Here is a 24,836-nt window from a genome sequence, read left to right as displayed (position 1 = left end):
ACTGCTGGCAACAAAAGTGAGTACACCCCTAAGTGAAAATGTCCAAATTGGGCCCAAAGTGTCAATATTTTGTGTGGCCACCATTATTTTCCAGCACTGCCTTAACCCTCTTGGGCATGGAGTTCACCAGAGCTTCACAGGTTGCCACTGGAGTTCTCTTCCACTCCCTCATGATGACATCACGGAGCTGGTGGATGTTAGAGACCTTGCTCTCCTCCAACTTCCATTTGAGGATGCCCCACAGATGCTCAATAGGGTTTAGGTCTGGAGACATGCTTGGCCAGTCCATCACCTTTACCCTCAGCTTCTTTAGCAAGGCAGTGGTCTTGGAGGTGTGTTTGGGGTCGTTATGTTAGAATACTGCCCTGCAGCCCAGTCTCTGAAGGGAAGGGATCGTTCTGCTTCAGTAGGTCCGAGTACATGTTGGCATTCATGGTTCCCTCAATGAACTGTAGCTCCCCAGTGTCATGCAGCCCCAGACCATGACACTTCCACCACCATGCTTGACTGTAGACAAGACACACTTGTCTTTGTACTCCTCACCTGGTTGCCTCCACACACGCTTGACACCATCTGAACAAAATAAGTTTCTCTTAGTCTCATCAGACCAAAGGCCATTGTTCCAGTAATCCATGTCCTTAGTCTGCTTGTCTTCAGCAAACTGTTTGCAGGATTTCTTGTGCAACATCTTTAGAAGAGGCTTCCTTCTTTCTGGGACGACAGCCATGCAGACCAATTTGATGCAGTGTGCGGCGTATGGTCTGAGCACTGACAGGCTGACCCCCCACCCCTTCAACCTCTGCAGCAATGCTGGCAGCACTCATACATCTATTTCCCAAAGACAACCTCTGGATATGACGCTGAGCACATGCACTCAACTCCTTTGGTCGACCATGGTGAGGCCTGTTCTGAGTGGAACCTGTCCTGTTAAACCGCTGTATGGGCTTGGCCACCGTGCTGCAGCTCAGTTTCAGGGTCTTGACCATCTTCTTATAGCCTAGGCCATCTTTATGTAGAGCAAACATTCTTTTTTCGGATCCTCAGAGTTCTTTGCCATGAGGTGCCATGTTGAACTTCCAGTGACCAGTATGAGAGAGTGAGAGCGATAACACCAAATTTAACACACCTGCTCCCCATTCACACCTGAGACCTTGTAACACTAACAAGTCACATGACAACGGGGAGGGAAAATGGCTAATTGGGCCCAATTTGGACATTTTCACTTAGGGGTTGTACTCACCTTTGTTGCCAGCGGTTTAGACATTAATGGCTGTGTGTTGAGTTATCTTGAGGGGACAGCAAATTTACACTGTTATACAAGCTGTACACTCACTACTTTACATTGTAACAAAGTGTCATTTCTTCAGTGTTGTCACATGAAAAGATAGAATAAAATATTTACAAAAATTTGAGTGGTGTACTCACTTCTGTGAGATACTATATATATATATATATATATATATATATATATATATATATACTTTTATATATTTGTCCATGTTTTTAGGGGGTTGATTTACTAAAGCTGAAAAGTGCAAAATCTGGTGCAGCCCTGCATAGAAACCAATCAGCTTCCAGGTTTAAGTCCAGGTTCACACGGGGGGCGATTGCAGACATCGTGATTTGCGCCACATTCCTGTGCACATCACATGCGATGTCGGTGCAGTGCGAATTCAGCCATACAGTTTGTATGTCTGAAATCGCATCACAATCACACCAAAATGGTACAAGACCCTTTTTTTTTTTTGTCCGTACTGGAATCAGATCACATGGCTGTTCAGACCCAAGCCATCCGATTCCATCTGATTCTACAGTTCACACTGCGAACTGATTTGGGGGTGTCATTACCTTTACATTGACACCTGCAGCGTTTCTCAGAGCGCAGTGTGAACTGCCTGCGATTCTGATGCAGTGAAGGAATCACTGTGGTTCCCGCATCGCATCAGCTGGAACCTAGCCTTGGCCCCCGTTCACACTGAACACGGATTTGAAATTGTGCGAGTTTAGCTAAACTCGCAAGATTTCAGACCTGCATTTCAGTGCGATTTCAGGGGCGATTTGAATGACATCTGTGCGGGTTCATGCACAGATGTCTATTGAAATCGCCCCTGAAGTCGTCAAAAGTAGTGCAGAAACTACTTTTGGAAATCGGTGCGGCACTGAAAAGTTGGCAGCACACTGATTCGGATGGTGCTGTTGCGGGCAATCGCATGTCTAATCACCCCGATGTGAACGGGGGCTAAGGGTCCTTTCACACGAGCGATCCAATCAGATCCGCCTGTCAGTCTTTTAGGCCGATCTGATCGGATCCCCCATGCATCCCTATGGGGCAGTGGATGTCAGCGGAGACATCTCTGTTGAGACCCGCTGCCATCCGCATCCGATCCTGTCTGTGAAATCCGGACAGATGGAAACCCTATTTTCCATCCGTCCAGGGGATCAAATCGGATGGGATTGGATTAGAGCGGACAGGCGGTCCGCTCTCATCCGATTCCCCCATAGAGATGCATGGGGCTCTGACACCTCCCTCTCCGCACACAGAGTGGAGAGGGAGCTGTCACCTGCCAGCTCAGCGGGGATCTGTGTATGGATCCCCCGCTGAGCAGCATGGATCCGCCTATGGAGACGGACCGTGTGAAAGAAGCCTTAGGGCCACCTCAGTTCAGATCCGCCTGTCCGTTTTTTTTGGCGGATCTGAACGGTCCCCCCATGCATCTCTATGGGGCATCGGATGTCAGCGGAGACATGTCCGCTGACATCCAAACCGATCTGTCAAATCCGGACGGATGGAAACCCTATTTTCCATCTGTCCAGCGGATCGGATGGGATCGGATGAGAACGGACCGACGGTCCGTTCCCATCCGATTCCCCCATAAAGATGTATGGGGAACTGACAGCTGTCATCCTCCTGCTCAGCGGGGGATCAGCAGATCTATCCCCCGCTGAGATAAACGGAGTCCGTCCGACGGACGAGCTGTGTGAAAGAGCCCTTATTGTCAAAGCTTATTGAACAAGCTGAGGTTAGAAGCTGATTGGCTACCATGCAGAGCTGCACCAGATATTGCACTCTCTAGATTTAGTAAATCTCCCCATTGTGTCTACAATAATGAAAATCTGTCCGTGTGTAATACAGAGAAGATGTGAGGTCAGGTCATTGGATAATAGTAATCGGTAAACAATGTACCCCGCACGTGACCCCCAGCTGATTGGGGTATTTCGGAGAAGGGAAGTGGTTTCAGATTCCCCGGCCGGTTGATTCGAGGGAGAAGGGAGGAAGTGAGCCTTCACAGAACTGGCACTCGCTTCACAGAAGAGGACACGGGGGGCCGAGACCACGTTACCGGCCAGAGCCGACCCAATCCACAGCCCTGCCGGACAGAACGGGACTTGTCACGTCAGGAAAAATCCCGGAGTTAGAGAGTGAAGCAATGAAGAAACTGATTTTACGTTTCAATCTCCTTGCAGCATTGAGGGATCAGCAGGGAAATCCGCTGATTGATACTTTGTTGTTATTAGTGGACTCCTAGAATTCAGCAGCATGGAGTCACTAAGACCCCAAACCACACGCTGACAAGAAATCCCTTTTATAAATAAACTCATCACAGATAATAAATGATTGGTTGATCTGCACCCGGAGCAGATATGACAGCTAAAACAAACCCACTAAACAAAGACAACATTATAAAATAAAAAGAGCCCATTAGAGTCCCCCCCCCCCACTTTACATCACCTCCCTTACATCAGAGTCCTTATCAAATCCCCCCCTTACATCTCAGTCCTTATCAAATCCCCCCTTACATCAGAGTCCTTATCGAATCGCCCCTTACATCTCAGTCCTTATCAAATCCCCCCCTTACATCTCAGTCCTTATCAAATCCCCCCCTTACATCAAAGTCTTTATCAAATCCCACCTTACATCAGAGTCCTTATCAAATCCCCCCTTACATCAGAGTCCTTATCAAATCCCCCCTTACATCAGAGTCCTTATCATATCCCCCTTAAAATCAGAGTCCTTATCAAATCCCCCCTTACATTAGATTTCTTATCAAACCCCCCCCCCTTACATCAGAGTCCTTATCAAATCCCCCCTTACATCAGATTCCTTATCAAATCCCCCTTTACATCAGATTCCTTATTAAATCCCCCCTTACATCAGAGTCCATATCAAATCCCCCCTTACATCTCAGTTCTTATCAAATCCCCCCATACATCTCAGTTCTTATCAAATCCCCCCTTACATCAGAGTCCTTATCAAATCCCCCCTTACATCAAAGTCCTTATCAAAACCCCCCTTACATCAGAGTCCTTATCAAAACCCCCCTTACATCAGAGTCCTTATCAAATCCCCCCCTTACATCAGAGTCCTTATCAAATCCCCCCTTACATCAAAGTCCTTATCAAATCCCCCCTTACATCTGAGTCCTTATTAAATCCCCCCTTACATCAGAGTCCTTATCAAATCCCCCCTTAAGTCAGGGTTCTCCCTTACATAAGAGTCACATCAAAGTCCCCCTCACATAGCATTTTGCCATACATAAGAGCCCCCTTACATCAGAGTCTCTATCAAAGTCCCCCTTACAAAGGATTCCTCCTTACATCAGAGTCCCTATTAAATCCCCCTTTACATCAGAGTTCTCCCTTACATAAGAGTCACATCAGAGTCCCTATCAAAGTCCCCCTCACATTGGATTCCCCCATACCTTAGAGCCTCCTTACATCAGAGTCCTTATCAAATCCCCCTCTTACATCAGAGTCCTTATCAAATCCCCTCTTACATCAGAGTCCTTATCAAATCCCCTCTTACATCAGAGTCCTTATCAAATCCTTCTTACATCAGAGTCCTTATCAAATCCTTCTTACATCAGAGTCCTTATCAAATCCTTCTTACATCAGAGTCCTTATCAAATCCTTCTTACATCAGAGTCCTTATCAAATCCCCCCTTACATCAGAGTCCTTATCAAATCCCCCCTTACATCAGAGTCCTTATCAAATCTCCCCTTACATCAGAGTTCTCCCTTTCATAAGAGTCACATCAAAGTCCCCCTCACATAGGATTCCACCATACATCAGTGCCCCCTTACATCAGAGTCTCTATCAAATTCCCCCTTAAATCAGAGTTCTCCCTTACATAAGAGTCCCCATCAGAGCCTCCTTACATCAGAGTCCCTATTAAAGTCCCCCCTTTCATAGGATTCCTCCTTACATCAAAGCCTCCTCCTTACATCAAAGCCCCCTTACATCAGAGTCCCTATCAAATGTTCCCTTACATCACAGTTCTCCCTTACATAAGATTCACATCTGAGTCCCTATCAAAGTCCCCCTCAAATAGGATTCCCCCTTACACCAGAGTCTCTCTCTATCAAATCCCCGCTTACATCAGAGTCCCTATCAAAGTCCCCTTTACATGAGTGTCCACATCAGAGCCCCCTCTTACATCAGAGGGTCAGATGAAATCAAGCCGTAGTTTGGAGACTCCTTTTCTACAGGTAAAGCCCCTGTTATACAATGTATCAATTGACTACCAAATCTTTCATCCACTCTCCTAATTCTTCCATTTGTTATTATTATTATACGGGATTTATATAGTGCCAACAGTTTGCTCAGTGCTTTACATGAGGGCAAACATTACATTTGCTGCGTGGAACACTCAGTATGAAGGAGGATTAGTGGTAAAAGAACAGGTGGGTTTACCCAAATATTTTCTGTGTATTCAATCGTTATGGGTGATGTAACTTGGAGCGTAGCAGGGGGCGTGGCAGAGGGCGTGGCAATGGGTGTGTCCTCTGCCTTTACAGTATACTGTGACATAAATGGTGTCTCTCTTTCCCATCTCAGAAAGTTGGGAGGTATGCAGGTGTGCTCTACTGGAAGCACATTGACACTAAGGCCCCTTTCACACAGGGGAGTCCGTCGGCGGACTCCGTTTTTCTCAGCGGGGGATCGATCCGCCGATCCCCCGCTGAGCAGGCGGATGGCAGCTCTGTCTCTGCGCTGTGTGCGGAGACTGAGCTGTCAGATCCCTGCTGTCCTCTATGGGGGAATCGGATGAATCTGTCCATTCTCATCCGATCCCATCCGATTCGATCTGCTGGACGGATAGAAAATAAGGTTTCCATCCGTCCGGATTTGACGGATCGGATGTCAGCTGACATCCGATGCCCCATAGAGATGCATGGGGCATGGGGCATCCGTTCAGATCCGCCAAAAAAAACAGACAGGTGGATCAGAACGGTCCGCCTGTGTGAAAGGGGCCTAAACCTGACTTCACACTATCGCCAACACAGACATTGTATGTGATTCGCACTGCATTGCTGTGCAACGCACATGTAAAGTCTGTGCGATTAGAATCCAGCCATACAGTGTGTATGGCTGAGCTGGCATTGCAATCACAGGATAATGATGCAGAATCCTCGGATCGTGATCCGATTCCTGTCCCAATTCACAGTTCACACTGCAATCTGCGAACCGATCTGGAGGTGTCATTAACTTTGTATTATGTAACAAGCTGCATTTCCCTGCGCGACGGAGTCTGAAAACACCTAATTGCAGCTGCTCGTCACCATGTGATACTGTAACAAACAACTCAAAACACAAAAGTGGTGTGAAAATCTATAAATAATATATAAATATAAATGTCTTATCCAAAGGTGTTCGAGAAAACAAATCCTCCCACCAAAAATAATGAATTAAACATGTGAATAGTGAAATAATATTGTGCAATACGTGTGCAAAAACCAAATAATTTTCAAAGGTAATAAATGGTGAATATCCCAAAAATTCAAATCAGCAAGTGTCCAGTGAAACAACACATGTGCAAACTAATTTTCAAACGATATTATTGAATTGATAATCAATGTCCGAAAATTCAAATCAGTAAGTGTCCGGTGAGACGATATAAAAATGCCCAAAAACGAAAAAAATCCAAATCAGCAAGTGTCCAGTGAAACAATATACAACATGCTCTGTGCTTTCTACAAAAAGTGTCAATCCGTGGATATACGTGCAAACGGTGAACGTGCACCCCCCATATATAACGCACTTACCGGACTGTATGGACCCCTTAGCAGTATTGCATGTGGGTCACTCAGGTTTTGGGCCTGGTAGTGTTAGGCACTTTATATCCTGGTAAGATTCAGCACTTTATATCCTGGTAAGATTAGGCACTTTACTCCCTGGTAAGATTAGGCACTTTAGTATCCTAGTAAGATTAGGCACTTTATATCCTAGTAAGATTAGGCACTTTATATCCTGGTAAGATTAGGCACTTTATACCCTGGTAAAATTAGGCACTACCCTGGTAAGATTAGGCACTTTATATCCTGGTAAGATTAGGCACTTTATATCCTGATAAGATTAGGCACTTTATACTCTGGTAAGATTAGGCACTTTATATCCTGATAAGATTAGGCACTTTATATCCTGGTAAGATTAGGCACTTTATACCCTGGTAAAATTAGGCACTTTATACCCTGGTAAGATTAGGCACTTTACACCCTGGTAAGATTAGGCACTTTAGTATCCTGGTAAGATTAGGCACTTTAGTATCCTGGTAAGATTAGGCACTTTATACCCTGGTAAGATTAGGCACTTTATACCCTGGTAAGATTAGGCACTTTATACCCTGGTAAGATTAGGCACTTTATACCCTGGTAAGATTAGGCACTTTGTATCCTGGTAAGATTAGGCACTTTACACCCTGGTAAGATTAGGCACTTTACACCCTGGTAAGATTAGGCACTTTATATCCTGGTAAGATTAGGCACTTTATACCCTGGTAAGATTAGGCACTTTATACCCTGGTAAGATTAGGCACTTAATATCCTAGTAAGATTAGGCACTTAAGTATCCTGGTAAGATTAGGCACTTTAAACCCTGGTAAGATTAGGCACTTTATACCCTGGTAAAATTAGGCACTTTATATCCTGGTAAGATTCAGCACTTTATATCCTGGTAAGATTAGGCACTTTACTCCCTGGTAAGATTAGGCACTTTAGTATCCTAGTAAGATTAGGCACTTTATATCCTAGTAAGATTAGGCACTTTATATCCTGGTAAGATTAGGCACTTTATACCCTGGTAAAATTAGGCACTACCCTGGTAAGATTAGGCACTTTATATCCTGGTAAGATTAGGCACTTTATATCCTGATAAGATTAGGCACTTTATACTCTGGTAAGATTAGGCACTTTATATCCTGATAAGATTAGGCACTTTATATCCTGGTAAGATTAGGCACTTTATACCCTGGTAAAATTAGGCACTTTATACCCTGGTAAGATTAGGCACTTTACACCCTGGTAAGATTAGGCACTTTAGTATCCTGGTAAGATTAGGCACTTTAGTATCCTGGTAAGATTAGGCACTTTATACCCTGGTAAGATTAGGCACTTTATACCCTGGTAAGATTAGGCACTTTATACCCTGGTAAGATTAGGCACTTTATACCCTGGTAAGATTAGGCACTTTGTATCCTGGTAAGATTAGGCACTTTACACCCTGGTAAGATTAGGCACTTTACACCCTGGTAAGATTAGGCACTTTATATCCTGGTAAGATTAGGCACTTTATACCCTGGTAAGATTAGGCACTTTATACCCTGGTAAGATTAGGCACTTAATATCCTAGTAAGATTAGGCACTTAAGTATCCTGGTAAGATTAGGCACTTTAAACCCTGGTAAGATTAGGCACTTTATACCCTGGTAAAATTAGGCACTTTATATCCTGGTAAGATTAGGCACTTTATACCCTGGTAAGATTAGGCACTTTATATCCTGGTAAGATTAGGCACTTTACACCCTGGTAAGATTAGGCACTTTATACCCTGGTAAGATTAGGCACTTTATATCCTGGTAAGATTAGGCACTTTATACCCTGGTAAGATTAGGCACTTTATATTCTGGTAAAATTAGGCACTTTATACCCTGGTAAAATTAGGCACTTTATACTCTGGTAAGATTAGGCACTTTATATCCTGGTAAGATTAGGCACTTTACTCCCTGGTAAGATTAGGCACTTTTTACCCTGGTAAGATTAGGCACTTTATATCCTGGTAAGATTAGGCACTTTATATCCTAGTAAGATTAGGCACTTTATATCCTGGTAAGATTAGGCACTTTGTATCCTGGTAAGATTAGGCACTTTACACCCTGGTAAGATTAGGCACTTTACACCCTGGTAAGATTAGGCACTTTATATCCTGGTAAGATTAGGCACTTTATACCCTGGTAAGATTAGGCACTTTATACCCTGGTAAGATTAGGCACTTAATATCCTAGTAAGATTAGGCACTTAAGTATCCTGGTAAGATTAGGCACTTTAAACCCTGGTAAGATTAGGCACTTTATACCCTGGTAAAATTAGGCACTTTATATCCTGGTAAGATTAGGCACTTTATACCCTGGTAAGATTAGGCACTTTATATCCTGGTAAGATTAGGCACTTTACACCCTGGTAAGATTAGGCACTTTATACCCTGGTAAGATTAGGCACTTTATATCCTAGTAAGATTAGGCACTTAAGTATCCTGGTAAGATTAGGCACTTTATACCCTGGTAAGATTAGGCACTTTATATTCTGGTAAAATTAGGCACTTTATACCCTGGTAAAATTAGGCACTTTATACTCTGGTAAGATTAGGCACTTTATATCCTGGTAAGATTAGGCACTTTACTCCCTGGTAAGATTAGGCACTTTTTACCCTGGTAAGATTAGGCACTTTATATCCTGGTAAGATTAGGCACTTTATATCCTAGTAAGATTAGGCACTTTAGTATCCTGGTAAGATTAGGCACTTTATACCCTGGTAAGATTAGGCACTTTATATCCTGGTAAGATTAGGCACTTTATATCCTGGTAAGATTAGGCACTTTATATCCTGGTAAGATTAGGCACTTTATACCCTGGTAAGATTAGGCACTTTATATTCTGGTAAAATTAGGCACTTTATACCCTGGTAAGATTAGGCACTTTATACCCTGGTAAGATTAGGCACTACCCTGGTAAGATTAGGCACTTTATATCCTGGTAAGATTAGGCACTTTACACCCTGGTAAGATTAGGCACTTTAGTATCCTGGTAAGATTAGGCACTTTAGTATCCTGGTAAGATTAGGCACTTTATACCCTGGTAAGATTAGGCACTTTATACCCTGGTAAGATTAGGCACTTTATACCCTGGTAAGATTAGGCACTTTATACCCTGGTAAGATTAGGCACTTTGTATCCTGGTAAGATTAGGCACTTTACACCCTGGTAAGATTAGGCACTTTACACCCTGGTAAGATTAGGCACTTTATATCCTGGTAAGATTAGGCACTTTATACCCTGGTAAGATTAGGCACTTTATACCCTGGTAAGATTAGGCACTTAATATCCTAGTAAGATTAGGCACTTAAGTATCCTGGTAAGATTAGGCACTTTAAACCCTGGTAAGATTAGGCACTTTATACCCTGGTAAAATTAGGCACTTTATATCCTGGTAAGATTAGGCACTTTATACCCTGGTAAGATTAGGCACTTTATATCCTGGTAAGATTAGGCACTTTACACCCTGGTAAGATTAGGCACTTTATACCCTGGTAAGATTAGGCACTTTATATCCTAGTAAGATTAGGCACTTAAGTATCCTGGTAAGATTAGGCACTTTATACCCTGGTAAGATTAGGCACTTTATATTCTGGTAAAATTAGGCACTTTATACCCTGGTAAAATTAGGCACTTTATACTCTGGTAAGATTAGGCACTTTATATCCTGGTAAGATTAGGCACTTTACTCCCTGGTAAGATTAGGCACTTTTTACCCTGGTAAGATTAGGCACTTTATATCCTGGTAAGATTAGGCACTTTATATCCTAGTAAGATTAGGCACTTTAGTATCCTGGTAAGATTAGGCACTTTATACCCTGGTAAGATTAGGCACTTTATATCCTGGTAAGATTAGGCACTTTATATCCTGGTAAGATTAGGCACTTTATACCCTGGTAAGATTAGGCACTTTATATCCTGGTAAGATTAGGCACTTTATACCCTGGTAAGATTAGGCACTTTATACCCTGGTAAGATTAGGCACTTTATATCCTGATAAGATTAGGCACTTTATATCCTGGTAAGATTAGGCACTTTATACCCTGGTAAGATTAGGCACTTTATACCCTGGTAAGATTAGGCACTTTATATTCTGGTAAAATTAGGCACTTTATACCCTGGTAAGATTAGGCACTTTATACCCTGGTAAGATTAGGCACTACCCTGGTAAGATTAGGCACTTTATATCCTGGTAAAATTAGGCACTTTATACCCTGGTAAAATTAGGCACTTTATATCCTGGTAAGATTAGGCACTTTATATCCTGGTAAGATTAGGCACTTTATACCCTGGTAAGATTAGGCACTTTATACCCTGGTAAGATTAGGCACTTTATATCCTGGTAAAATTAGGCACTTTATACCCTGGTAAGATTAGGCACTTTATATCCTGATAAGATTAGGCACTTTATACTCTGGTAAGATTAGACACTTTATATTCTGGTAAAATTAGGCACTTTATATCCTGGTAAAATTCGGTACTTTATATCCTGGTAAGATTAGGCACTTTATACCCTGGTAAGATTAGGCACTTTATACCCTGGTAAGATTAGGCACTTTAGTATCCTGGTTGCTCCCCCAGCGGTAGAATGGAGAGTAGTAGATAAAAAAAAATTGCTAGTAGTGTAGATGGCGTAGAGGCATCCGTGTTTCTCGTGGGAACGCTCTGGGTGCGCACCTCACTGTTTGCATTCCACCCGATCCCAGAAGGGATGTAATGGATAATGCTGTCAGCCGGAAATTGCGTTGACGCGTTTCGCCCCTCCCAGTGGGCGTTTTCACAGAAGTATATACGTTTGTTTGTTTATTAACTTTGTATTGACACCTGCAGCGGTTCGCAGAAGGCAGTGTAAATGGCCTGCGGGGCGGGGGAGATGCGATACGGGAACCTGCACTGGAATCGCACTGGTTCCCGCATCACATATGTGTGAACCCAGGCTGATGGTCAACCTCTGTCAGAGTTTTACTGCCAGTGACTTCCTGTCCAAGTGACAAACTTTCCCCACAATTCACTTCCTGGTGTCACAATGGCAGGAAGTGAGAGGGAATTTCCCCAAAGGGGACTATTTTACCCAGCACTATCAATACAGTTTTGGTTGGAGTCAGATTTTAAGACTTTTATAAATGTTGGCTGAATCCCCCATTAAGTGTGAAAATGTTAATATAATGCATTACCATAAACTGAGCCAATGCAAAGAGACAGCGAGACGTGTGAGAAACAAAGTGTGAATGTGAGAAGGAACACAATTTCACACATAGGACACAAAGACAGAGCACACAACGGCCAGACGGCGGCCATGACAGTGAAACCCAGAATTATACTCTGATATCAGAAGAAGTTTTGCCTTTTTACATGGACAAACAGCACCCACTTTTTTTCACATACATTTATATAGCTCCGACATATAGTGCAGGGCTGTAATGAGCCAGCCACATCAGTCTCTGCACCAGAGGAGCTTACACTCTAATGTCCCCCCACAGTCATACACTATAATTATTATACATTGATATAGCTCTGACATATACCGCAGTGCTGTACAGAGAACATTGAGCCAGTCATATCAATCTCTGTACCAGAGGAGCTTACACTCTAATTTCCCTCCACAGTCACACACTATAATTACTATACATTGATATAGCTCCGACATATAGTGCAGTGCTGTACAGAGAACATTGAGCCAGTCATATCAGTCTCTGTACCAGAGGAGCTTACACTCTAATGTCGCGCCCCCCCCCCCCCACAATCACACACTGTTTATATAATATATTTACAGTATATAGCTCTGACATATACCGCAGTGCTGTACTGAGGCGGTCATATCATTCTCTGCACCAGAGGAGCTTACATTCTAATGTCACCCCAAAGTCACACACAATTATTCTTATTATTAAAATACATTTTTATAGCTCTGACATATACTGCAGTGCTGTACAGAGAACACTGAGCCAGTCACATCAGTCTCTGCACCAGGTGAGCTTACACTCTATTGCCCCCACCCCCTAGTCACACATTATTGTTATTATACATTTATATAGCTCTGACATATACCGCAGTGCTGTACAGAGAATACTGAGCCATTTACATCAGTCTCTGTACCAGAGGAGCTTACACTCTAGTATACCCCCCCTCCCCCCACAGTCACACACTATTATACATTTATATAGCTCTGATATACACTGATCAGCCATAACATTATGACCACTGAGAGGTAAAGGGAATATCTCGTTGCAATGGCATCTGAAAATTGGTGGGATATACTAAGCAGCAAGTGCACATGTTGTCAATGAAGTTGAGGTGGTGAAAGCAGAAAAAAATGGGCATCGCAGTTTGTTGTGTATGGGGCTGTGCAGCCCATGGTGACCAATGTCCACAGCCGAAAGCTTCTACAATGGTCACATGAACATCAGAACTGGACTACAGAACAATGGAAGAAGGTGACCCGGTCTGATGAATCACATTTTCTTTTACATCATGTGGATGGCCGGGTGCGTCACTTACCTGGGGAAGAGATGGCACCAGGATGCAGTATAAGAAGGCAAGCCGGCAGGGGCAGTGTGAGGCTTTGGGCAATGTTCTGCTGGAAAACCGTGTGTCCTGCCATTCATGTGGATGGTACTTTGGTGTCCATGCCTCAATGGGTCAGGGCTGTTTTAGCAAAAAGGGGGCCATACTCAATATTAAAACAAGAATGACCAGCGCTATGGAGTGTATGATAAATTAATAAATAGAAATTCAAGATAAAATTAATATTAATAGGTGTAAGCTGCCACCAACCACCCCTGGGTCACAAGGGTTAAAATTAGATAAAAAAGGAAAGAAAGGTTGGTAAAGGGCGCTACCTATGAATATAATACTAAATGGTACTGTGTGTATAAAATCACTTAATGTGCATAAAACAGATAGCAGAAATGGAAAGTGGTAAAAAAGTGCAACAGTGCCATTAAATCACAGAAACAAGGGGGTTGGATCTCACAGTCCCCCAATAAAGTGCTCAGTAAATAGGAATAGTATACCGTGGGCGAAACGGTGTGCAGTAAGCAGTGAATTGAAACAAAAGTGCACAAGTGATAAAACTTTATTGCAAAAAATTATATATACTATATGGTGCGGGTGATAAAATTAGAGTGCAATAAATTAAAAATAAAAAAAATTCTTCAAATAAATATAGTGTGTTTATTCCTTTAAATCGATAAAAATAAATAATAAATGGTGAGCAACCCAAATAAATAATTATGGAAAGAGAGAAGCTCTTTCCTAAAGGTGCTGTGTGCAGTGTCCGTAATAAACCAACACTAATTCAGTGAATAAAAAAATATGGAAGGAAGTGGTTACACCTGTGTGGTCCACTAGGTGTTGCACTTCCAATACAACCTGTTGGTATACGGTATTAGACAGGCTGATGAATCCAGGGGTCCCCTCCGTTCTTAGTGAGCAGATATATTGGCTGGTGATGCTCAATCGATCTGTGTGCTCAAACAGATGGAAACCCCCCGTGAGATAGTATACAAGGCGATCAAGTAGAAGTAGTATAAACTCACTGTGTAAGCTGGTCAAGATCAGTGTAGTAGTCGGGAAGCTTCCGCGTTCCACGTCTCAGGCTCCGAAACCGGAAGTGACGTTTGACGTTAGACTCCACCCTACACGTTTCGTCATAGGACGTCTGCTGGAGCAGCCTATACTCAATATTAGGTGGGTGGTCATAATGTTATAGCTGATTAGTGTATACTGTAGTGCTGTACAGAGAACACTGAGCCAGTCACATCAGTCTCTGCACCAGAGGAGCTTACACTCTAATGTCCCCCCACAGTCACACACTATTATTATACATTTATATAGCTCTGACATATACCGCAGTGCTGTACAGAGAACACTGAGCCAGTCACATCAGTCTCTGCACCAGAGGAGCTTACACTCAGACTTTTATAAGGTCTGATTTTTGAAAAAAGAAAAGCTGCATGCATGGGATAAATGTTTAATTGTTCCTTCGCCTGAGGGTGTGTTAAGGTGAAGGTTAGAGCTTTGTTGAGGAGAATCATGATAATAATAATATGAAAATGTGTCTTGGTTTGTATATTTTGTTTTCTTTTCTTTTTCTGGCAAAAAAAAAGCCATTTTCTGTTTCTATGCAGATGTAAGCTATTTTTGTTTGTTTATATATAATTGTATTTATTCTTTATATATGTACTGTAAATATGTTTTATTAAGTTGTATGTTTGCAAGAATATATTTAATAAACAAAACTTTAAACTCTAGTGTCCCCCCCACAATCACACTACTATTAATATTTATTTTTATAGCTCTGACATATACCATAGTGCTGTACAGAGAACACTGAGCCAGTCACATCAGTCTCTGCACCAGAGGAGCTTACACTCTAATATCCCCCCCACATCACTCTACAATCAAGCACTATTTTCATACATTTATATAGCTCTGAAATATATTGCAGCGCTGTACAGACAACACGGAATGTACATACAATAATATTTGGGGGAATTTAGGGTTTTTTATTAAATTATTTTCTCATTTTCATACTGTTCACAATTCCCCCGGTGGTACCATGAACACAGTGCAGCTCTCTGGGCTATAAATAGCAGGAAATGGTGTCGGTATTTTGGATGAAGAACTGACACAGATGCTCTGAGGTCCCCTGAAAATGTTGCAGCCTCAGAGCATAACGGTCACCCAGCCACAGTGTTTCCACGTGACACGTCACCAACTACCCACACGGGGGACAGAAACGAAACTTGGCAGGATTGCTATACATATAACAGTCCCTTACATTCACTCAAGTCCTTCTGTCCCCGTTCTGTACCCAAATCCCTCTGTCCTTATGTACTATACAACAGTCCTTCTTTCACCCTTGTCCCTTTTTTACACCACATTGGTCATCCTTCTGCACGCAAGTCCCTCTTCACATTACAATGGTCCTTCTTCTGACCCCCAAGTCCCCTTGTTCCTCATTACCCCCCAACAGTTCCTCTTCTACACACAAGTCCCTCCATCTCTCTTTACACTACAATGGCCCCTCTTCAGTACACAAGTCCCTTTGTCCCTCTTTATAGGACAATGGTCTCTTTGTTGCACATAAGTCCCCTTGTTTCTCTTTACACCACAATGGTCTCCCTTCAGTATCCAAGTCTCTGTGCCCCTCTTTACACCACAAAGTGCAATGGTCCCTGTTATGCACCCTCTATCCCAATTTATCCCACAATGATCCATTATCTACACCCAAGTCCCCCTGTCCCTCTTTACCCACAATGGTCCCTCTTTTGCACCAAAGTCCCTCTGTCCCTCTTTACTCCACAATGGTTCTTCTTCTGTCCCCATGTCTCTCTATCATTTTTTATCCAATAATGGTCCATTATCTGCATCCAAGTCTTTCTGTCCCTCTTTACTCCACAACGGTTCCTCTTCTGTCCCCAAGTCTCTCTATCATTTTTTATCCAACAATGGTCCCTTATCTACACCCAAGTCCCCCTGTCCCTCTTTACGCACAATGGTCCCTCTTTTGCACCAAAGTCCCTCTGTCCCTCTTTAGCACCAAAGTCCCTCTGTCCCTCTTTACGCACAATGGTCCCTCTTTTGCACCAAAGTCCCTCTGTCCCTCTTTACTCCACAACAGTTCCTCTTCTGTACCCAAGTCTCTCTATCCTGTTTTACCCCACAATGGTTCCCTTATCTGCACCCAAGTCTCTGTCTCTCTTTACCCCGCAATGGTCCCTCTACTGCATCCAAGTCCCTTTCTCCCACTTTACCCCGCAATGGTCTCTCTTCTGCATCCAAGTCCCTCTGTCCCTTTTTACCCCCACAATGAACCCTCTTCTGCATCTAAGTCCCTCTGTCCCTTTTTACCCATCAATGGTCCTTCTTCTGCGCAATTTTAAATCGTGACATGTTACGTATCTATTTACTCGGCGTAACATCTTTCACATTATGAAAAAAATTGGGCTAACTTTAATGTTTTGTTTTTTTGTTTTTTAATTCACTACAGTGTATTTTTTATAAAAAAAAAAAAAAAAAAAAAATGTGTTTAAAAGACCGCTGCGCAAATACAGTGTGGCATAAAATATTGCAACGATGAATTTTCTGGTCACTGACATGTACTCACACATGCTTTTGCTCTGTACAACAGGTTTGGTGGTTATTGAAAGCAATTATTTTGCAATTGTTCACTTTTACTGATAACCTGATAATAAATTTGGAACGAGAAAATATTGCAATGACCGCCATTTTATTTTCTAGCGTCTCTGCAAAAAATAGAAAAATAAATTATATATATATACATACAAACCAAATTCCCAAATTGTGAGTAAAAAAAGAATGGACTAATTTACAAATCTCATAAATTTATATTTTATTCACAATATAATATAGATAACATATCAAATGTTGAAAGTGAGACATTTTGAAATGTCATGCCAAATATTGGCTCATTTTGGATTTCATGAGAGCTACACAATCCAAAAAAGTTGGGACAGGTAGCAATAAGAGGCCGGAAAAGTTAAATGTACATATAAGGAACAGCTGGAGGACCAATTTGCAACTTATTCGGTCGATTGGCAACATGATTGGGTATAAAAAGAGCCTCTCAGAGTGGCAGTGTCTCTCAGAAGTCAGGATGGGCAGAGGATCACCAATTCCCCCAATGCTGTGGCGAAAAATAGTGGAGCAATATCAGAAAGGAGTTTCTCAGAGAAAAAATGCAAAGAGTTTGGAGTTATCATCATCTACAGTGCATAATATCATCCAAAGATTCAGAGAATCTGGAACAATCTCTGTGTGGAAGGGTCAAGGTCGGAAAACCATACTGGATGGCGGTGATCTTCGGGCCCTTAGACGGCACTGCATCACATACAGGAATGTTACTGTAATGGAAATCACAACATGGGCTCAGGAATACTTCCAGAAAACATTGTCGGTGAACACAATCCACCGTGCCATTCACCGTTGCCGGCTAAAACTCTATAGGCCAAAAAAGAAGCCATATCTAAACATGATCCAGAAGTGCAGGCATTTTCTTTGGGCCAAGGCTCATTTAAAATGGTCTGTGGCAAAGTGGAAAACTGTTCTGTGGTCAGACGAATCAAAATTTGAAGTTCTTTTTGGAAAACTGGAACGCCATGTCATCCGGACTAAAGAGGACAAGGACAACCCAAGTTGTTATCAGCGCTCAGTTCAGAAGCCTGCATCTCTGATGGTATGGGGTTGCATGAGTGCATGTGGCATGGGCAGCTTACACATCTGGAAAGGCACCATCAATGCTGAAAGGTCTATCCAAGTTCTAGAACAACATATGCTCCTATCCAGACGTCGTCTCTTTCAGGGAAGACCTTGCATTTTCCAACATGACAATGCCAGACCACATACTGCATCAATTACAACATCATGGCTGCGTAGAAGGAGGATCCGGGTACTGAAATGGCCAGCCTGCAGTCCAGATCTTTCACCCATAGAAAACATTTGGCGCATCATCAAGAGGAAGATGTGACAAAGAAGACCTAAGACAGTTGAGCAATTAGAAGCCGGTATTAGACAAGAATGGGACAACATTCCTATTCCTAAACTTGAGCAACTTGTCTCCTCAGTCCCCAGACGTTTGCAGACTGTTATAAAAAGAAGAGGGGAAGCCACACAGTGGTAAACATGGCCTTGTCCCAACTTTTTCGAGATGTGTTGATGCCATGAAATTTAAAATCAACTTATTTTTCCTTTAAAATTATACATTTTCTCAGTTTAAACATTTGATATGTCATCTATGTTGTATTCTGAATAAAATATTGAAATTTGAAACTTCCACATCATTGCATTCTGTTTTTATTCACAATTTGTACAGTGTCCCAACTTTTTTGGAATCGGGTTTGTATATATATATATATATATATATATATATATATATATATATATATATATATAATGTTTGGGGGTTTTAAGTGATTTTTTAGCAAAAATTATTAATTTTTACTTGTAAACAGCAGTAAGCCAGGGTCAGCAAGTGGTTAAGCTTTACCAAAATCACCGCTCCCATTTACTTCAGTAGAGTTTGGATTAAGCATTCAGTGCCAGTTCACATATATGCGATGCGGGAACCCTGCAAATCCACTGCGGGTTCCCGCATCGCATTCAAATCGCAGGCAGTTCACACTGCCATATGCGAATCGCTGGGGGTGTCAATACAAAGTTAACGACACCCCCAGATCAGTTCGCATATCGCAGTGTGAATGGATGACATAGGTGTGAACCACCGATTCTGGTGCGGACCCAAAAAAGGGTCCTGTGCGTGTTGTGTCCAAATCCAATGTGAATTTAGCCATACAATCTGTATGGCTGAATTGGCATCGCACAGACATCGCATGTGATTTTCAGAGCAGTGCACTCCGAATTACATGCGATGTCTGTCATGGCGCTGATGTGAACCTGGGCTCAAACTTCAGCCAAACTGAACCAGGTGCATTCAGCTCATCCCAAATACTCCCTTTCATTACTGTTATTTTAACCCTCTTCTCACCTGCCTTGGCGTCCCTTCAAATAGTTCAGGATGTCGGGGGGGGGGGGGCAGGAAGGATCGGCGATTATGTGACCAATGTCACAGTGGTCACATGATTGGAAGCCAGTATATTATTTATTTATTTTTAGGATCATTTTTTATTTTTATTTTGCTAAAATATTTGTTTTGCATTTAAGCCCTGATGTAGGGGACGTCACAGCCCCGAAACGTGTCGGGTTTATAAACAGTCTGACCTTAGAATAAACTTGTATCTGGATTTGAATGTCATAGTGTGGAGCTTCAGTTCCGGATTTATCTAATTTATGTACAGTATAATGAGAATGGCTACTTACAGGTTCTGGCTGCTGCTGTCTGAGGCTGTAATACACAGGTAGGTCTTCTCCTGCAAGACACAGATAGGGGGCGTCACAGAACTCCACTCACTGATCCCATAAAAGCTTTAACATGTCAATGTCATTTCAAAAGTAATTTTCAATCATTGTTCATCTGCAACATTTATTACAATAATCCCCGTTGATCATGCCATGAAGGGTCCCTGTGCAGGCACTTCCTGTTATAGGGTGACAACGCTCAGTCCCTGACCTTTGGCCACTGCTTCAGTCTTGCACAGTTGTAGCGGCTCCTCTCCTGTGCTGAAATGGCTTACTCTGATTTCACTGCACACTGTGAGCTTCTCACAATGTGCATTGAAAGCTTCAGGAAGTCAGATAGAGCCCGCCTCATTGCCCGGCTGGAGAAATTCCAGCATCATCTAGCGCTTTCCTCCCCAGCCTGACTGTCCCTGGCCTGCCGCTTTCATTGGATTTCAGGTCTCTCAATCATGGAGGCTCAGCTTCAGATGTGGGTGTAACCCAGTGGCCCGTCCATTGGGGTTACATTGGGCCCTTATCCATGCGTCTAGCCCCCTAATCTACATTCAGGGCACTGGATGCATGGATTCCAATGGGGGATTTTTCTTTTTTTTTGAAGCACGAGATTAGAGGCTCTAATAGGCTTCAAAAAATGGGTGGGCTCGGGGCGCAAAGCACTGCGCCCTGAGCCCACCCATTTGTATGACAATAGCAAATGAATATTCTCTAATATTACACTGATTTTCCTCACAGCCAATCAGGAAGCGGGTCATGAAACCCCTTTCCTGATTGGCTGAAAAGAGAAGCGATTTTACTGGCCATTGGCCAGGAAGAGGGAGGAGACGTACGGCCGCAGGAGACTCACAGCCGCTCGGGGAAGGAGCAGGTAAGGATGCTGGCTGTCCAGCCGGTAGGAGGGAGGGGGGTAGATTTGATTGCTGGCCATCCTGCAGGGGGGGTGTTGGTTTTTCCGCCGCCCCCCAAATTTTCATTTACCAGCCGCCACTGGTATAACCTATGTAAATACAGCCTGCCTAGAAATGCCCGTTCTATCAGAATAGCGCTTCCTATCTGATTCTGCAACTGGAAATGACGTTCAGACGAGACGAACATACTGTGCATGCCCTATGCGTTCCAACATGGCCGCTATGCGTTCCAATAGGTTTCCTAATGTAACAGAACACAAAGCAGCGGCGGACATCTTTTTACACCCACGCAAGTCTTGAATTTTACAATTATTTTATCAGTAAACTCACCTTATATACTGAAATAGACTATTTCACTGCAATAGATTATTCCATTATATAATCAGTTTGTCGCTGACCAGTGCAGGGTGTACCAAGATGGCCGTCGCCACCTTCTGCCTGCAGGTTTCTCGCTATATTTACTATTTTACAATAATAATAGAAATTGAATACTGTAATTCAGTCTATAAGGTGAGTTCAGGGCCGGTGCTTCCACTAGGCAAACTAGGCAGCCACCTAGGGCGCATTGCCACCTAGGGGCGCAGCCAGGAGTGCTGCCTGCATGATGATCCTCTTCAGCTGGAGCTGAACGGCCTTAACCTCAGGCAGGAAGTGACTCTCTGCACTGAGCTGGTAGGCAGCCGTTCATTTCCCTGGGTTGGTATTAAGCAAGGAGCGGAGGAGAGCTGAACCTGAGCCAGAGCTCAGCACTGGAGGGCGAAACCTTTACTGGGGCAGAAGCGACGAGGCACCGGAATGGTCTGAGGAGGTTGGTGATGGACATGCGGAGCTCTCTGACTGCTGCTTTTCCCTCCACCAGGAGGCGGTTGAAGCTGTGGTGAGCACTGTGGTCCAGGAGAGGAGCGTCCTGGGAGAAGGAATCAGCAGGATCACTGTGAAGGAGGGCAGACTGGGGGCCACTCTCTTCATACCGCCCAGTTAGTGTCCCCAGAACAGGGGATTGGGGTGCCTTGGTGTTGCATGGAGAATACCTGGTATGAAAGGGAATTGGGGTCACCAGGTGTACAATGGGGAATCAGAGTCACCAGGTGTGACATGGAGGATAGGGGTCACCGGGTGTAACAGGAGTTTGGGGTCACCAGGTGTGCCATGAGGAATTGGGGTCCCTGGGTGTGCCATGGGGGATTGGGGTCCCCAAGTGTTACACGGAGGAACATCAGGGTCCCCAGCTGTGACATGGAGGAACATCAGGGTCCCCAACTGTGACATGGAAAAACATTACGGTCTGACATAGAGGAACATTGGGGTCACTGAGTATGACAGCATGACATGGAGGAACACGGGAGTCCCTGGGTGTGACATGGAGGAACATCAGGGTCAGTGGGTATGACAGCATGACATGGAGGAATATTGGGGTCCAAGGGTGTGACATGGAAAAACATCAAAGTCCCTGGGTGTGACACGGAGGGACATTAGGGTCCCCGGGTGTGACATGGAGGAATATGGGGGGTCACTGGGTATGAAAGCATAACATGGAGGAACCATCGGATCAGGGTCACTGGGTATGACATAGAGGAGTTTTTAAATCCTTCCTTTTTTTTTTCGGGGGGGGGGCGCAAGTAGCTGGTCTTGCCTAGGGCGTAAAATAGTCTAGCACCGGCCCTGGTTGAGTTTACTGCTAAAATAAATATAAAATTCAAGACTTGCGTGGGTGTAAGATGATATCCGCCTCTGCTTCGTGTTCTGTCACATTAGGCAAGCTATTGGAACGCATAGCGGCAATGTTGGAATGCATGGCGCATGCGCAGTAAGTTCTTCTCGTCCGAATGTCACTTCCGGTTGCCGAATCTGATGGGTAGTATTCTGATTGAACACCCACTCCTCCAGACCGACACCCACTCATCAAAGCACTTAAATATTTGCATAACCCCTCCCACTGCTTGCGTCAGGACTGAGGGCTCCTGAGAGGAGTAGTGAAGCAGGAGGCGGTGATGATTTCAGGAAGATATGTACAGAACCCTGCCGGCCCCTCCCACCAGCCATGATCTGCCTGCATTGCATAGGGAAGCCCAGAGACTCAGTGATGACATCACTGAGTGTAAAATAAGGTACAGAATGAAATTGAAAAGGTTTTTATATAGTAATTTCATTATTGTGTTGATGATGTGGGAGGGAGGAACAAAAAGTTGCTCTTATAATTGTCAGTCTTTGCAAAAAAAAAAAAAGTAACTCCCGCCAGGTCACCCCCTTCTTCCAGTTACTCATCCTGAGTGTCAGCTCTGTGGCCCAGGACTTGAGTTTTCTCATAATGGTATCACAGCAGTATACATTTATAAATGACACCGGAAGAAGAACAGACATGGACCATAAGTGACTCCAGCATTAGTAAGCTTATTGCAAAGCGCTCAGAAACAAATTCATCATATTGTATTACACAACACAGCCAGCAGGGGGTGACTGTGATCTATAGGAGGGCTGAGGAGTCTACAGATAAATATAATCCCAGAATATACAGACATTCTGAAGGTGAATGCAGCCATGAGCTGAAGGGACTGTGTCCATCCAAAATTGATATTCAGTTACTGGTGGAGTGCTGAGGGTATTGTCACCTATTGGCTTCCTACACCTCCTATGGTGATAAATGCCATTATTCCACGAAGTGAGTGAGACCACCAGGCACAACCATTTTAAGGGGAATACCACTCTCTCGTCTGGATTTTTTTAAAGGTCCACTCCACCCAGAATAAATATGTAGCGTTTGTGGATGCTGGAGAGTAAAACACCCCGACAATCCTTTTTTTATCTCTTGGGGACAAGGTTAGTGTGATCCCTGTGCTGAGTTCCTGGGTCTGTACACCTGCTGTGCCCATTATGAGGGTTCCCACCATCCCTATGCTGAGTTCCTGGGTCTGTACACCTGCTGTGCCCATTATGAGGGGTTCCCACCATCCCTATGCTGAGCTCCCAGGTCTGCACACCTGCTGTGCCCATTATGAGGGGTTCCCACCTTCCCGGTGCTGAGTTCCTGGGTCTGTACTCCTGCTGTGCCGATTATGAGGGGTTCCCACCATCCCTGTTCTGAGTTCCTGGGTCTGTACACCTGCTGTGCCCATTATGAGGGGTTCCCACCATCCCGGTGCTGAGTTCCCGGGTCTGTACACCTGCTGTACCCATTACAAGGGGTTCCCACCATCCCTGTGCTGAGTTCCCGGGTTTGTACATCTGCTGTGCCCATTATGAGGGGTTCCCACCATCCCTGTGCTGGGTTCCTGGGTCTGTCCACCTGCTGTGCCCACTATGAGGGGTTACCATCATCCCTGTGCTGGGTTCCTGGGTCTGTACACCTTCTGTGCCCATTATGAGGGGCTCCCACCATCCCTATGCAGAGTTCCTAGGTCTGTACACCTGCTGTGCCCATTATGAGGGGTTCCCACCATCCCTGCTATACATTTTATTTGTTTTATATCATGGAAGATGTAACAGAAAAAACTGGAACAGATCTGGGAATTTCAGCAGGGAGCAGCACTTTTTTGGATGGACTGACCCTTTAAGGAATAATTTGAGCTGTAGCGGTGCCTTTGTGAGTCGTGATTTGGAGGGGAGTTGGGGGGGCTGTTGGTTGTCACAATCAGGGTGCAGTGCCTCTCCTGCGGTCTGGAGCATCTTCTGTGAGATGGAGCTGCTGCAGCTGTTTCCTTCCTGCTGGTCCCTCAGCAGAACCACCTGCAGACAACGGGCACAGCTCAATCTGTGCTCAGAGTGTTACACAACCCGCCAGCTTTTCCTGTTCCTCCTTCTCTGTGCCAAACTGGGGAGGGGGGGGGGGGTATGATGTAAGACGTGATAGGAGTATTTTTATCGCTCAGTCCCCATCTGCAGCACTTAGGAAAACTAGAACAAATTCATTTTCGATAATCACTGCTTTTAATGTGACCATCGCATGTTAACACCTTTGCTGTTCCATATTT

General features: G+C 43.8%; 1 protein-coding gene across 1 annotated transcript in view; it reads right to left on the bottom strand.

Moving 5' to 3' along the window:
• The window catches only part of IRF8 (interferon regulatory factor 8), a 205,575-nt gene that overhangs the window by 164,196 nt on the left and 16,543 nt on the right, over nucleotides 1-24,836 (bottom strand). Inside the window, exon 5 of the mRNA XM_082270439.1 lies at nucleotides 19,925-19,974. Coding sequence (XP_082126565.1) covers nucleotides 19,925-19,974 — 50 coding nt within the window. The remainder of the gene's footprint in view (nucleotides 1-19,924; nucleotides 19,975-24,836) is intronic.

Source organism: Pelophylax lessonae, assembly GCF_965119305.1.
Source record: "Pelophylax lessonae genome assembly, chromosome: 10".
NCBI lineage: Eukaryota > Metazoa > Chordata > Amphibia > Anura > Ranidae > Pelophylax > Pelophylax lessonae.
Note: the sequence above shows the minus strand (reverse complement) of the source record. Positions and strands in the feature narration are given on the sequence as shown.